Below are 12,991 nucleotides of genomic sequence, written 5' to 3' on the forward strand. Positions count from 1 at the left end.
GGGAACCAGGAAGGGGAATGGTGAGGGCTGAAGATGAGGCCATCGGTGCTGCGGCTGCAAACACACCTGCCTACAGGGGTCTGACTGGGAGCCACAGTGGAGAGTGGGTTGGAGAGAAACCAAAGCCTTGTCCTTTGCCCCTGAAGTATGTGGCCTTCTCAGTCTAACTTTTCCTTTCCTCCTTTTAATAAAGACACAGGTACAAATCAATAGGCATCTACAATTTTAAAAATAGCAACGGACATTCGTACCTTCATGAGACAGACAGCGGGGAGCGGTGGAGACTGCAGCCAGACCCACGTGGGCATGAGCCCCGGGGTGGCCAGATCTGCTAATCGCTCAAGCCAGAATCTTGAGATTTTTTTCACCCCATCTTTTGATTTTCAAAAACGTGATGGCAACAAATTCACTTAAAAAAAAAACCAGACAAACATATAAACACTCAGGGGGAATAAGACACGTCTGCAGGCCGCATCTGGCCTTCTGGTCTGCGGCTCTGGTCTGCAGCCTGGAAACTGAACAAAAGCTAGATCACGCATCAGGACCATGACAGGAGGGTTTGGAAATCACAGGGGCTGGAACTTGTTAGGAGCGACTGCTTCTACTGAGGCAGCAGGAGAAGACCAAGTAGCCTGGCCAAGGAGTGAGCCCGGAGTCTAACATCCATCAGGTGACCTCAGCGTGCACTTCAAAGTAAAAAGGGACCGGAGACGCCGCTCCATGCTGCACGGCTGCCCGCCGCTCTGTGCACTGCGGGCCCTGGCTGCCTTCACCGGGCCAGCCGTGGGCCAGCGAAGCTCAAGGAGGGAGCCAACAGCAGCCCCCAAACCACTGAAATAATTTGCACCGGACAATGGCGGCTCTGGGCCTGCTTTAAAGTTTTGGGTGCACACCCCCACCCCCACTACTTTTTTTCTTTCTTGTGCCTCTATTTTATTGGGATGACTAAATCTTTCAACTATGTTAGCAGTAAACACAGCTAATTTACCCCCTGCCTCTTTGAAACAGCTGCTGACAGCTGCACTGTAATTCAATCAAGCATCTTTGTAGTCGAGCCTACCAAACTCACATTCGCTGTTTGGTTCCATCCCTCCTGCCCGGAGCCCCACACAGCTGCACCGAATATTGACGAGCGGCCCTTTCTCCCCAGGGCCTGGATGATGAACAGCGTGTTAATGGTGGAGGCCAAGGCAAAGAGTTCTGAGCAGACCAAGAGAACTCCGGTGTCCAGGCGCTGGAGAAAAAACAACACAGACGTACACAGGCCCAAAACCAGAACCAAATGTCTCCTTTTATTGCAAAGTCAAAACCCTTTTCATTTTGTCTATTTGTACAGCATTTTCTCTGAGGACTGCTCTATGCAACAGCTGAAGGTCCATGAGTCTGACCATCAATAAATAGTCTTAAATAAGAAAATAAACAGGTTGGAGGGACGTGAGCGCATCATCCCGAACAAGGGGCTGGAGAGGGTCTAAAGTGAGCTTCAGATGGACATAAATAATTTCTTTGTTTTGTAACAACTATTTACATGTTTCAATGTACAAATGATGCTAGCCAGAGGCCAGTTGGGGCATACGTGGTGAGGAAACTTGCACCAAGAGGGAATCACACCAAAATCCCCAGATCCACCAACAGAGAAAACAAAATATAACAAAAACGGAGACTCCTCCCCACTGACCAGGCAGAGTGAAGGCTGCAGCCCAAGCTACTGAAGAAGAAAAAATAAAAGAAAATTAAAACAGGGCCCCTGTGTTTTCAGGAACCAACTTAATCAACATGGAGAAACTAGGACCAGATTCCAGGGGCCTCAGGCCTCAGCTGGATAACCCTGTTCTTTGTTCACAGACATCCTGGTCATCTCCAGGGCCTGCAGTACAGATGGAGGTGGGGGTGGGGCACACCATTTCGGGGACCCACCAGCCAAGGCAAGGGAGGCTTATGATAAAGCCACGTCAGAAATGGCACCTTCAAGTCAGGACATCTGATTAGAATGTCACTCTCAAAACAGCTTGTGGACCCTTCCATGTGAGGGTCACACCCCACACACCCTGTTCACAGCAGACCTCCCTCTGCGTCATCCTCCCCTGGTTAAGGGGCTGATCCTTTCGCACGGCCCTTTGATGAGGGCCTGCAGATGAAGGGAGCTGACCACGGAGGCCCTCGTCAGAATCCAGACTCTGGGACGCTGATGTCAGTGACCAACAGAGGAGCACATTTGGGGGATGACAGCCCCCTCTGCCCACCTACCCCTGTTGAGAGCTGGGTTTCCTTGGTGCTTCTCTCAGTAGGGCTGTGCCGGCCAGAACTCAGGGTCAAGTTGCAGGTTCTGTCCTGAGTGCCGTCCTCCTCCACTCTGCCACCTCTCACTGGCTCCCGACCAAGGGGCGGGGGCGGGGGCGCGGGAGGGGTTGGAAAGCCAATTCCAAGCATCTGCCGGTGCTTCACGTGGCTGTCAGAATTCCTGCCACTGCACACCCCGCTGAAAGATGATTTTTCCTTCAAGGTCAACACCCTCCCAGCTCCAAGCCGAACATTTCCCTCTCCCCTCCCAGCCAAATCTCGGGTTTGGGGCGAGTCTGCGTAAACAGTGGGCCTCACATGCCTCAGAATGAAACCGAATGGAACGGAGAGGAAACCTCCCCTCCCGCCACTGGCCGCAGCTTCTGTTTATGAAATCGGAGTAAACCAAGAAATGGGGATAAACTGTTTAGGAAAATATATCTGTAACATCCTAACCATTTTCATTCATTCGTTTTATTGTGACATTTATTACAGGAACTTCCGCGTTAGCCTTCCTTTCGTGGAGACACCGACGTGCCCACCCCTGGCCGCGCCCCCTTTCCTCCCGCTGCTGGTGGCCTGGCTGAAGGGCGCTCATAGTTACCCCTGGGAACGAGTCGGTGCACGGCTGACACTTCTCAGCCAATGATCGCGGCTGGGCCGTTTTTCTTTGTATTTTTTCCTGTTAGGTTTCGCCTGCAGCAGCTTGTAGGATCTTGTCCGTAGGAGGCTGACGAAAAACTGATCAAAAGCCATTTGCCTCTCGGATTCCTTAACACTCCTACACCGGTCAAGTTGGGGCGGGGAACGGGAAGGTCTCGCAAAAGGCAGTTGGTCTGCTGGCTCCTCGCCCAGGCGGTGGGAGGCGCTGGGTGGCGAGAGACCCAGGATCCAGAAAAACGTGGCCCCGAAGGGTCTGATTCCAGGAGGGGCTAGTGGCAGCCACAGGCCCGGACCACCATGTTTCTGTATTTCTTCAGGATGACGTTGGAGCTGTCATCGAAGTAGAGGACGGAGATGGCATTGAGCTGAGTCGGAGCACAGCAGGGCTTAGGCACCGTTTCCGGGTTGATGAAGTGAACCTGGAACACACACCAAAACGTTGGCGGGGTGAGACCCGGTGAGTCACTTCCCCCGCCTCCTTATTTCTATAAGGAACAGGTACTGCTTCCTTAAAATCACCGTAGGTGACACTTAGTGAGCACTCCCAGTTCTAAGCACTTGCTGGATAACTAACTCAGTTCTGTGGGTGATTCTTGTTTCACAGATGAGAGAACTGAAGTACAGCGGTTTACACAGCTAGCAAGTTACTGGCCAGATGAGACATTCGGGGCCAGGTCATTCTCACTGGTGGGGCTGTCCTGTGCATTGTAGGGTGTTCCACAGCATCTCTAGGCCACACCCCCTAGAGGCCAGAGGCACTCCCCCCACCCCCCAACCGCGACAACCAAAAATATCTCCAGGCACTGTCAAATATCCCCTGGGAGGCAAAACTGACCCCAGTTGAGAGCCACTGGGCTAGACCAGGGTCAGCCTGTTGGCCAAACCCTGCCCTACCACCTGTTTTTATGAATAAAGTTTTACTGGCACACAGCCACACCCATTCACCTACACAGTGTCTGTGGCTGCTTCTGTATTACATCAGCAGAGGTGAGCGGTTGCAACAGACATTTATGACTCTCAAAGTAAAAACTATTTACTGTCTGGCCCTTTTCAGAAACAGGTTGCTGACTCCTGGGCCAGACGTATCCTGCCCAAGAAACAAGTATCATGCAAATCGCGCATGTAACTTAAAATGTTCTAGCAGCCACATTTAAAAAGCTGAAAAAAGAAACAGGCGAAATTAACTTAAAGAACATACTTACTTCAACCCCGCATTTCACAAGTATCATCACTTCAGCGTAGACTTAACGTAAGAAGTCACTAGTGAGGTACTTTACCTGCTTATGTTCTAAGTCTTCAAACCCGGTGTGTATTTTATAGTCGCAAAACATCTCAATTCAGACTGGCCACACATCAAGGCTCGAGAGCCACATAGAAAAGCAGTTACCATATTGGACAGTGTAAGTCTAGACTCCATTAGACTATTCTGTCTCTTGAGCAATAAAAATAAGAGGAAAAGAATGTGGACAAACATCAATGAGGAAAGAGAAGGTCCAGAAGGTAACAATGAAGGAAGAAGGCAGCCAGCTGCCCAGGTTTATTGTCCTTGTCCACTCATGGGCTTCTATGCACCTTACAGAGGATGAGGGTTGGAGTGGGGGCGGGGGACAAACTCAAATGCCAGTCGGGCCACACACGTGCCACTGATGACCAACCTCGGCTAGGAGTGATCAACAGGGGATAGTGAGGACTGGTGCAAACCGAAAGCAGACAGCCACAAGCTGACCACAGCCAACCGAAGCCAGCGCAGTCAGATGTGCCAGTGCTCGGGACAGGCCAGCGGTTCAGTCCTGTTTTCTTTTTCTGTGCAACTTCAGGTTTCCGACACCACGGGGGCCAACTGAAAATGCTACAGATGACCCTCTGAGCCCCAGTCTGTGACCTCTCACGTAAGGCAGCACACTCTTTTAAACTGTTTTTATGGAAAATTTCACACCTGACAAATCTAAACCATCCCCCATCTCCTCCACCCTCGAATAATTTTAAAGCCAATCTCAGATGTCAGCTCGTTTCCTCTGGACTTCACGAGGACTCTTTAGACGGCAAGGATTCACCCTCTTTTCAAACATGACCCTCATTTCAGAATAATCAAGAGGCTTCATTCTGACCCTCGAGCTCTCTGGGGAAACGTGGATTGAGTGGTTGGTCACAGGGCAGCCGGGCTGGCCCCTGCTCCGAGGGCCAGGAAGGCAGGGCTTGAAGGAGGGTGGAGGTGTGCTCCTGGCAGCCAGGGAGACACCCCCATCACCTCCCGGGGTCCTTGGAGCAGGACAGAGCAGGGGAACACTGACACAGGGGACAGGTTCAGACCGAGGAACAGGCTGGGGACACTATCCATTTCCAGTCTGGAGACTTTCAAACCTGAATTGGACTCAGAGTTTACTGTTGTGGGAGGGAAGGCCCTGGCAAAGCAATGCTAAATAAACAAAAAAAGGGCAGAGCCGGGTCCAAATAAAAAGAACAGAGAAGAAGTAAGACATGGGGCGGGACAAGGAAAGAGCGAGGCAGGTTACTAAATAAAAGCACCAAGCTCTGTAACAAGCAGACCTGTGGGACAGAGGGGCTGACTCTGAGCAGTGAGCACTCCGTCCCTAAAGGCATTCAAGTCAAGGAGGATGACCAGTTGTCAGGAAAGGCGAGATACTGTTCATAACAGGGAGGTAGACCACCAAGTTTCCCTGAACCTCAGATTCTAAGCTAAAGAACAAAGCCCCTAACTCGTATCACTGCTGGCGTTGTTAGTAAAGTGGTAAAAATAACATTTATTGAATGTCACCAGCGCTGGGCACCCTTCTAAGAGCTTTTAATCTCGTCATCACACTGAATCCTCCAATGACCCCAAGAAAGTTCAAAGTGCCCCATGGCTAACACCCCGCCCTATCTCTGTAAGATATTATCTTATTTGCCATCTTCCTATCATGTCCCCTCTCCCTGAAGTTTCCTCATTTGTTCACTTGACTCTTTCCTCCCCTGGAAAATGAGGCTCTTAGGGCTGGGACCGCATCTGTATTGGTCCCTGTATGCTGTTCCCTGCGGTGTCCTCAGCTCCCAGCACACAGGGTCCACATGCAGTAGATGCTCAGTAAACACCCTTGAATGGCTGAACCATGAAGTTCGAGGCTAGGAGGCAAAGATGTAAGCTCTGGGAGGGAACAAGTTCTCAAGCCTGCCCAATCTGGGGGCAGCCCAGACACTGGGGGGGGGGAGCAAAAGTCAGGGAAGCCCATGGAAGTGGACGCTGACAGCCAGGAACAACCATCCCCTAGACAGAGGCTGGGCCAGGGCGACCTTTACCCGTGATACCTTTAGGAGCCCATGAAACTGTTTCAATTTCTTTTAAAAGTAGGAGAAATAAATGAACTTTAGGGTTGAAGATTACACAGAAAGATTACACATGCATATTATTAAGTGTAATTTTTAATCTTATTTTATGGAGAAAGGGCCCAAGACAGTCAGCATGCCCAGGGTTCCTGAAAGTCATAACGTCACCTTGGCCGGAGATCTGCAGTGGCCCCAGCTTGGAGGACCACGAGGCAGGATCTGGTGGCTCTGCTCCCGTCAGTTGACCACACCCCAGACGGTGCAGAGGCCACACTCACCAGTGTCTGCACAATGGCGTGGTTGGTGGCATTCATGTAGGAGTTCAGAGGGAAGGCGCACTCCCCCTCGCAGTAGTAGGCGGCGTAGCCTTCGGGCGCGATGATCCAGTCCTGCGGGAGGGAGGGGAGGGCGTGGGGGCGTGGTGAGGGCCCCATCCAGAAACCCAAGGGAAGTGGGGGCCGCAGGGCCCCACCCTCCAGGCCGAAACCTCCTCCCGTGGGCCAGACTCCATAGATCCCAGAGGTCAAAGGCACGGCCCACACCTGCCCGGGCAGCCGGGGCTCCTGCAGGGGCAGGAGAAACAGGTGGCAGCCCTTCGTGACCAGAACAGACTGCAGAAAGAGGGAAAGGCCACAGGGGGCTGGGCTGAGCCCAGCATGGACCCTTGCTCTTCATCTGAAGGTGGCACAGAGAGGGGTCACCAGGGTGGCATCCACCTTACCCCAACTAGGTGGTGACACGTGGGCAGTCTGCTTTACACAAAACCTCCAGGCCTCACCTGGGAGAGAGTGGATAAGTGCAGCCAGCCCAGCCTGATGCCTGGGACACATGTGCCACTCAGTAAAGGGTGAGCGGGGTCGGGTCAGCACAGAAATGTCGTTCTAGCAATAAACAGACCCCCACCCCCCACCCACCAAGTGACGCAAGTCTGTTTTGGGGCTCTGTTCCAGCACAAGAACAGAAGCACCCCTAGGCCATGAGTGTTGTCATCAGAGTGAGGACAGGACTGCAGGGGGCACGAGTGGCTGTGAGCACACGTGCCCCGGGGGTGTATCTGGGAACCCCCCGGGAAGCCTCTGGACTCTGGCTGGATGGCAAGCTCGCTGAGGGGACAACAACAAAACCAGTGGCCCTGGTGACTTTAGGACAACGCCCTGTCTGGGGATGCTCGGGCTCCACAAGGGCAGGCCCACTGCTACATCCCAGGCTGCATTTCTGGTGCCTAGAAAAGAGCCCAGAATGTCAGTCTCATAAATCGTTGTGAGATCATATGACCCTCACTCCTTTTCTCGGATTCATCCCCTGCCCTTTGCCCGGCTCCAGATGGTTCCAGAGGGGCAGCCATGTTCCTTCAACATGATCCCACCCATGAAACAGCTGATTGGCTCAGGGACAAGCCCGTGACCCAAGCTGGGCCAATCAGAGCCTTCCCTGGGAATCTGACTCACAGAAGTGGGGGTGGGCAGATGAGGCAGAGGGTGGGAGCCTGCTCTCCAGGCAGCTGGATTCTGGCCCATGCACCCAGCCACGTCTGAAAGAAGCAGCCAGTGCATGACAGAAATGGGGTTTATGTGGGGAATGAGGTTCAGAGTCCAAAGTGTAGGGGTTCCTGGTTCTGGCTTGAGCCTCAACCACATTTTTGCTCTTGGGTTTCGTGAGGCATCCCTGGAACCTGGACCTAAATCTTCTACTGTGGTTGGGACACTTGATCCCAGAGCCTTAACTGATATAGATGAGAAACAAGACCCACTGCACATGCGGGACACAGCCCCATCGTTGTGGGGGGAGCACGGGGGAGCCCGCACCAGAGGCCCCCGACACCCAGGGCAGAGCCGCCAACCTCCCGCCCCACCTCCGCTTACCTGCCAGCCCAGGTCTCGGAAGCTGACGTACAGCTCATGCTTCTTACAGGCCTGCCTCTGGTCACTGCTGCTGTTTTCTGCGTTGACAAGGAAGCAGGGGAGCAGGATGGGGGAGCGGGAAAGGAAACACACACACATATTACACCTTCCTCAGTCTAAGGCAGTTGTATGAGCACAAAGTCTGAAAGCTGCAGGGTGACTTTCCTGACACAGAAGTTCAAGCACCTGTAGCCTCACAACTCACTTCCAGCCCCAGCAAACAGCCACCATAAGGGAGGTACCAACGCCTCTGCTCCTCTCACGCAGTCTTAGCTCACAGCTTTCTCTCCATCCTTCTGTGGACACTGGTTTCTCTAGTTCAGATGCTGACATCTGCCCAGGTTCCGTACGGGAATCAATCTCCATCCACACCCCACAGTGCTGACTCCAAGAGCCTGATCGGAGGGACCGATCAATCTCACCATGTAAGACCAGCCCACCTCCCAATGCTCAGCCCTCTGGAGGGGGTGAGAGGAGGCACAGATGGAGCCAGGAACAAAGCCCCCACCACCAAGAAGAAATGAGAGGGCAAAAAGTCAAACCCCACTGACCTTGAGAAAAACACAACACTGAGGTTTCTTTGAGGAATGAAAATTATGCACTGGGGTTTTCCAGAAGTATGTAAGGTTTGTAGGCATTTGGGATTAGGAATTGAGGACTTGTAAACATGTAGAAATCTCTGTTTCTGTCTCTCTGTTGTCTCTCTCTGTCTCACACACACACACACACACACACACACACACACACACTGCTGCCACTGCACAATCTCCTCCACACACAGAAGCTAGAGGGATTCATTTTTTTCTTTAACCATGACCTCAGCTCCTGCTTTGGCCTGTAAGGTGATATATGGCCCTGACTCCTGAACCATCAACCACACAGTTCCATTCATGACAGCCTTCTTTCTGTGCCATGAATGTGCTGCCAAGCCCGTCCCTACCTCTGGGCCTTTGCACTTGCTGTTTCCTCTACTTGGAATGCTCCTTCTCAGACTCTTTGTATGTCTGGCTCCTACTTAGTATTCAAGCCTTGGCTTGATGTCATCTCTTCAAAAAGGCCTTGTGAGATCACCGTTGGATTCCCAGAGCCCAAAGTCCACCAAAATTTGTGGAACAAACACACACATACAGGAGGGGTCCCTGCCTTAGCTTCTTCCACTGCTCTGACCCACTCAAGGCCTAAGTGTCCCAGAAGGTCACAAACACCGGTGGGTGAGGAGCAGAAGGAGAACTTATTGCAGGAGGGAGAGGCACTGGGGTTGCCAAGGAGATGAGCCAGGGTTGCCTGTTCAGTTGACCTGCATGGGTAGACATTCAGATACCTCCAGTTCCCATCGCCTGGTCTGCTCTCTCAGATGGCCTGGTGGGTGGCCCCTCCCAGTGGACGGGGGTCCTCATGGCAACCCCAGCTGTTGCCAGTGACTGGTTGAGAACCCAGTCCTGAGCTCACCGGCTCACATCCTGACCTTGGAATGAGCACTGGTTCAGATGAGGGCGAGTGACCCAATCCATTCCTCCTAGACCTTGGACTCCACTTTGCAAAGTGGGGACAGAGGGCCCGCACCTCCCAGGGCAGCCTTGACCGCTGGAATGGGGTCAGCATGCACGGAGCTCACAGCATCCAGCTACTTGTCATCATCCTCCCAGTCTGCCGGTTACGGACGTTTAGAACTATGCACGTGCTTCATTCACACGCACACTCTTCACCTATTTGGAGTTGATAACCATTTCCTTCAAATCTAATGGCCTGCCATCAGGGAGTCTGGCAAAAGGTGAAACACCCCTCACTTTTCTGCTTTCCCCTGATTCACAAGGACTCTACCTGTACAGTTGCTGGGTTGACGAGAAATGGTAAGAGAAGAAGGGCATCGCTGAGTGTCCCTCCCTGGGTCTCAGTTTCCTCAACTGTAAAATGGGTGTGGAAGCTGGGTGGCAAGAGGACTTCATATCCATAAACCTGGTGACCACACGCTGCAAATCAGGCAGCCTCCTCGGACACATGCTGGACTTCACATTGTCCGGGAAACCTCCAGGGACAGCCACCTGGACCCCCCCGCCTTGGGCTGAGAACAAGGTTGAAAGGAAATGGGGGTGGGGTGAGGAGAGAGGGTGGGAAGGAGACGGAAAGAAGAAGAGAAATGGGGTTGAGGACAAGAGGACAGCTGAGGGGCACAGCAGTCATCAGAAAATGGTCTCCACTGTTTTCCAGAAATGCTTAGACCCCAGATGAACAGGTGTGTGTGGCGGGAGGGGCTCACTCAGGTGCTCCATCCCCGTGCATCAGCTCTTTTGACTATTCCCAATTTTGTACATATCTTTATATCTAGAGTTCAGAAAAGCAATTTTTAAAGATATACAAACCAAGGAGGAAATGACACGAAACCGATTATTACAGAATTGTGTGTGTTTAGAGGAGGGATCCTGGCCCCTGGGAGACACTCAAAACCAGTGAGATGATCCCCGTGAGGGCGACACAGTGACCCTTCCCAGGCTGTGGGGGCAGGGATGTCTTGGGCCCTTGTTACCTTGGTGGCAGGTACAGCATTCGTTCGTTCATTCATTCATTCATTCATTCATTCATTCATACAAACTGTCACTGTCTACAGCCAGTTTGCAGATGCCGTCTTAGGCACAAGTGTGAACAAAGCAAAGCTTTGCCAATGAGGGGCTTATCTTCCAGGGAGGGGGACAGAAAATAACCCAACAAGTCAACACAAATGACACTGCATCTAGAAGAACTCCAGAGGAGCTGAGGGAGGAGAGGGGTACAGGAAGGATGTGCTGGCTTCCTGGGGCTCTGTGCCGTGGGCGCTAAAGCAGGCCTTCTGAGGAAGTGAGGAGATCCCAGGATGAGGACAGAGCTGGTTGCAGAGAAGGAGACCCTTCATGACTGAGGAAGTCAGCAAGAGCCGGGATGGGAGCGGCAGCCGGCAGAGGGATGGGCAGCTGGGCACTAGCGCCCTCTCGGAATGAGGAGGCAGGGTCCGCGGTGAGGACAGGAGAGGTCTGCTCTGCTGCACGGGGCGCCAAGGCTGGGGGTGGGGGGGAGAGCACGGAGCAGTAACGGGGAGCCCTAGATCCCCCTTCCACCTCTGGAAACTGCCCTGAGGGCAGTGAGGGAGAAAACCCACTGCGGGGGTAGCAGGGCTGCTGGAGGGCCAGGTGGGCGTGGATGTGAAAAAGGTCAAGGTCAACGGAACCATCAGAGAAGAGCCTGAGGAACCTCCTGGACCGTTCACTGCACCGCCTGGAGGGCGCAGACGCTGAGGGAAATCTAAGAAGGCCTCCATCGCTGTGGCCAGGCCTGTGGCCCCAGGTAGCACTGTCCACCCCACAAGCCGTCCTCCCCTCCTTCCCTGCAGGCAGGTGGAAGGGTCCCTCAGCCCAGTGATGTTGTGGGAAGCAGTCTGACCAAGACAAAGGTCTGAGCACGTTAGTTTGGGCCAAGGATGTGGCAAAGAAGCTGTGTGTCGAGTGCCAACACTGCTGGCTGTTTGGTGCCCTGAGTGAAGAAGCTATGTGTGGGCTCCGTGAGAGGAGAGTGCCATGATTGATTAGGAATGTCTGCCATGAGCAGGGGAAGAGCCAGTAGGGGCTTGAGTGTCACTTTTCCCAGCCCTGTCTTGATATTTGGCTTCAGGTTGAAACCCAAGGCCCAACAGACCAAGACCAAGAGCAGCTCATGAAGCTGGTTGTGGATGTGCGTGTGTGGGGTGGGCACTGGCCCTGTCATTGGAGCCAAACCTGTGGCTCCTCCAGGCCTCCTTGGATTGTGGCTGCTCTGGGAGAAAGTGGTCACTCAGACCTCCTGTAGGCAGAAAGGCGAGGACAGGGAAGAAAAGAGATGCTCAGGAAGCAGGCTCCCAGCTCCCCTGTCCCTCCGTCGGCCCCACCCGCCCCACGCGGCAGCGGGCAGGCCAACAGGAGCCAACGGGCTGCTGCCTCATCCGCCTCCGCGATCCTGGCCGAGCAGCTAACAAGTCACAACCTGTGCCAGGACGCAGCTCCCACCCCTATCGGTCACCTGGAGAAGATGGCTAATGAGCAGGGAGTTGGGGAGAGGAAAAGTGGAAGGGAGGCAAGGGTCCCCATTTCTCCACCCAAACTGCACCACTGGGGCGTCTTTGGGGGTGGGGAGAGCCTGCAGGCAGCACCTCAGCACACGGAGGGCGGCCCGGTGAGAGGGGAGTCACTCTGCTTGTGTGGCCCTACAGTAGGATTCCTAGCCTGTCACGTTGGGTAAAGCTTCCCACGGGCATGTGGGCACACGTGCGCGCACGCACACACGCATGCACACACACACACACACACACACACACACACACACACACACACTCACTCATAGAGATTCTGGTTCCTAAGCCTGCAATGAGGCCCAGGCTTTGTTTTTTTTTTTTAAAGTAAACTTCCAGGCAGGGTTTAGGTGAACGTCAAACAGGGCTGGGAAGTAGAAATCCAGAGCAAGGAAGCAGCTTCCAGGCAACGTAGAGTAGCTGCCCTGTGAGGTAGTGAGAGCCTCGTCCTGGGAGTTATGTAAATGGAGGCTTGATGGGCATTTGATGAGGATGCTAGGGAAAATGGGGTGTTCAATGCTAAGACTTTGGGGCCTAGTCCCTCCCCATCCATTACCTTGGTTAGGCCATTTCACCTGACAGACCTCTGAGACACGGGATAGAATTTGCCAGCACTTTCTGCCTGATTGATACAGAAGGGCCTCTCGCAAGTCTCCCTACTTCTACCCTCCCTGAGCGCCCCGCCCTGCTCCCCCACCCCATTCCCTGAGCAGCCAGACTGAACTGCTTATCAGCTCCACCCTACACCATCGCC

The 12,991-nt window shown here is 53.4% G+C and overlaps 1 protein-coding gene across 2 annotated transcripts in view; it reads right to left on the reverse strand.

Moving 5' to 3' along the window:
* Positions 1-1,259: 1,259 nt before the first annotated feature.
* Positions 1,260-12,991, reverse strand: part of BMP7 (bone morphogenetic protein 7) — an 87,717-nt gene continuing 75,985 nt past the window's right edge. The window contains exons 6-8 of one of the 2 annotated variants that reach the window (XM_072944460.1): positions 8,127-8,203; positions 6,433-6,653; positions 1,260-3,362 (exon numbers count right to left, since the gene is read on the reverse strand). In XM_072944460.1, the coding sequence (XP_072800561.1) occupies positions 3,257-3,362; positions 6,433-6,653; positions 8,127-8,203 (404 nt within the window). In that variant the 3' untranslated portion in view covers positions 1,260-3,256. The remainder of the gene's footprint in view (positions 3,363-6,432; positions 6,654-8,126; positions 8,204-12,991) is intronic. The other variant, XM_006213987.3, reaches the window with a different exon arrangement.

The sequence above is a fragment of the Vicugna pacos genome, chromosome 19 (genome assembly GCF_048564905.1).
Source record: "Vicugna pacos chromosome 19, VicPac4, whole genome shotgun sequence".
NCBI classification, from domain to species: domain Eukaryota; kingdom Metazoa; phylum Chordata; class Mammalia; order Artiodactyla; family Camelidae; genus Vicugna; species Vicugna pacos.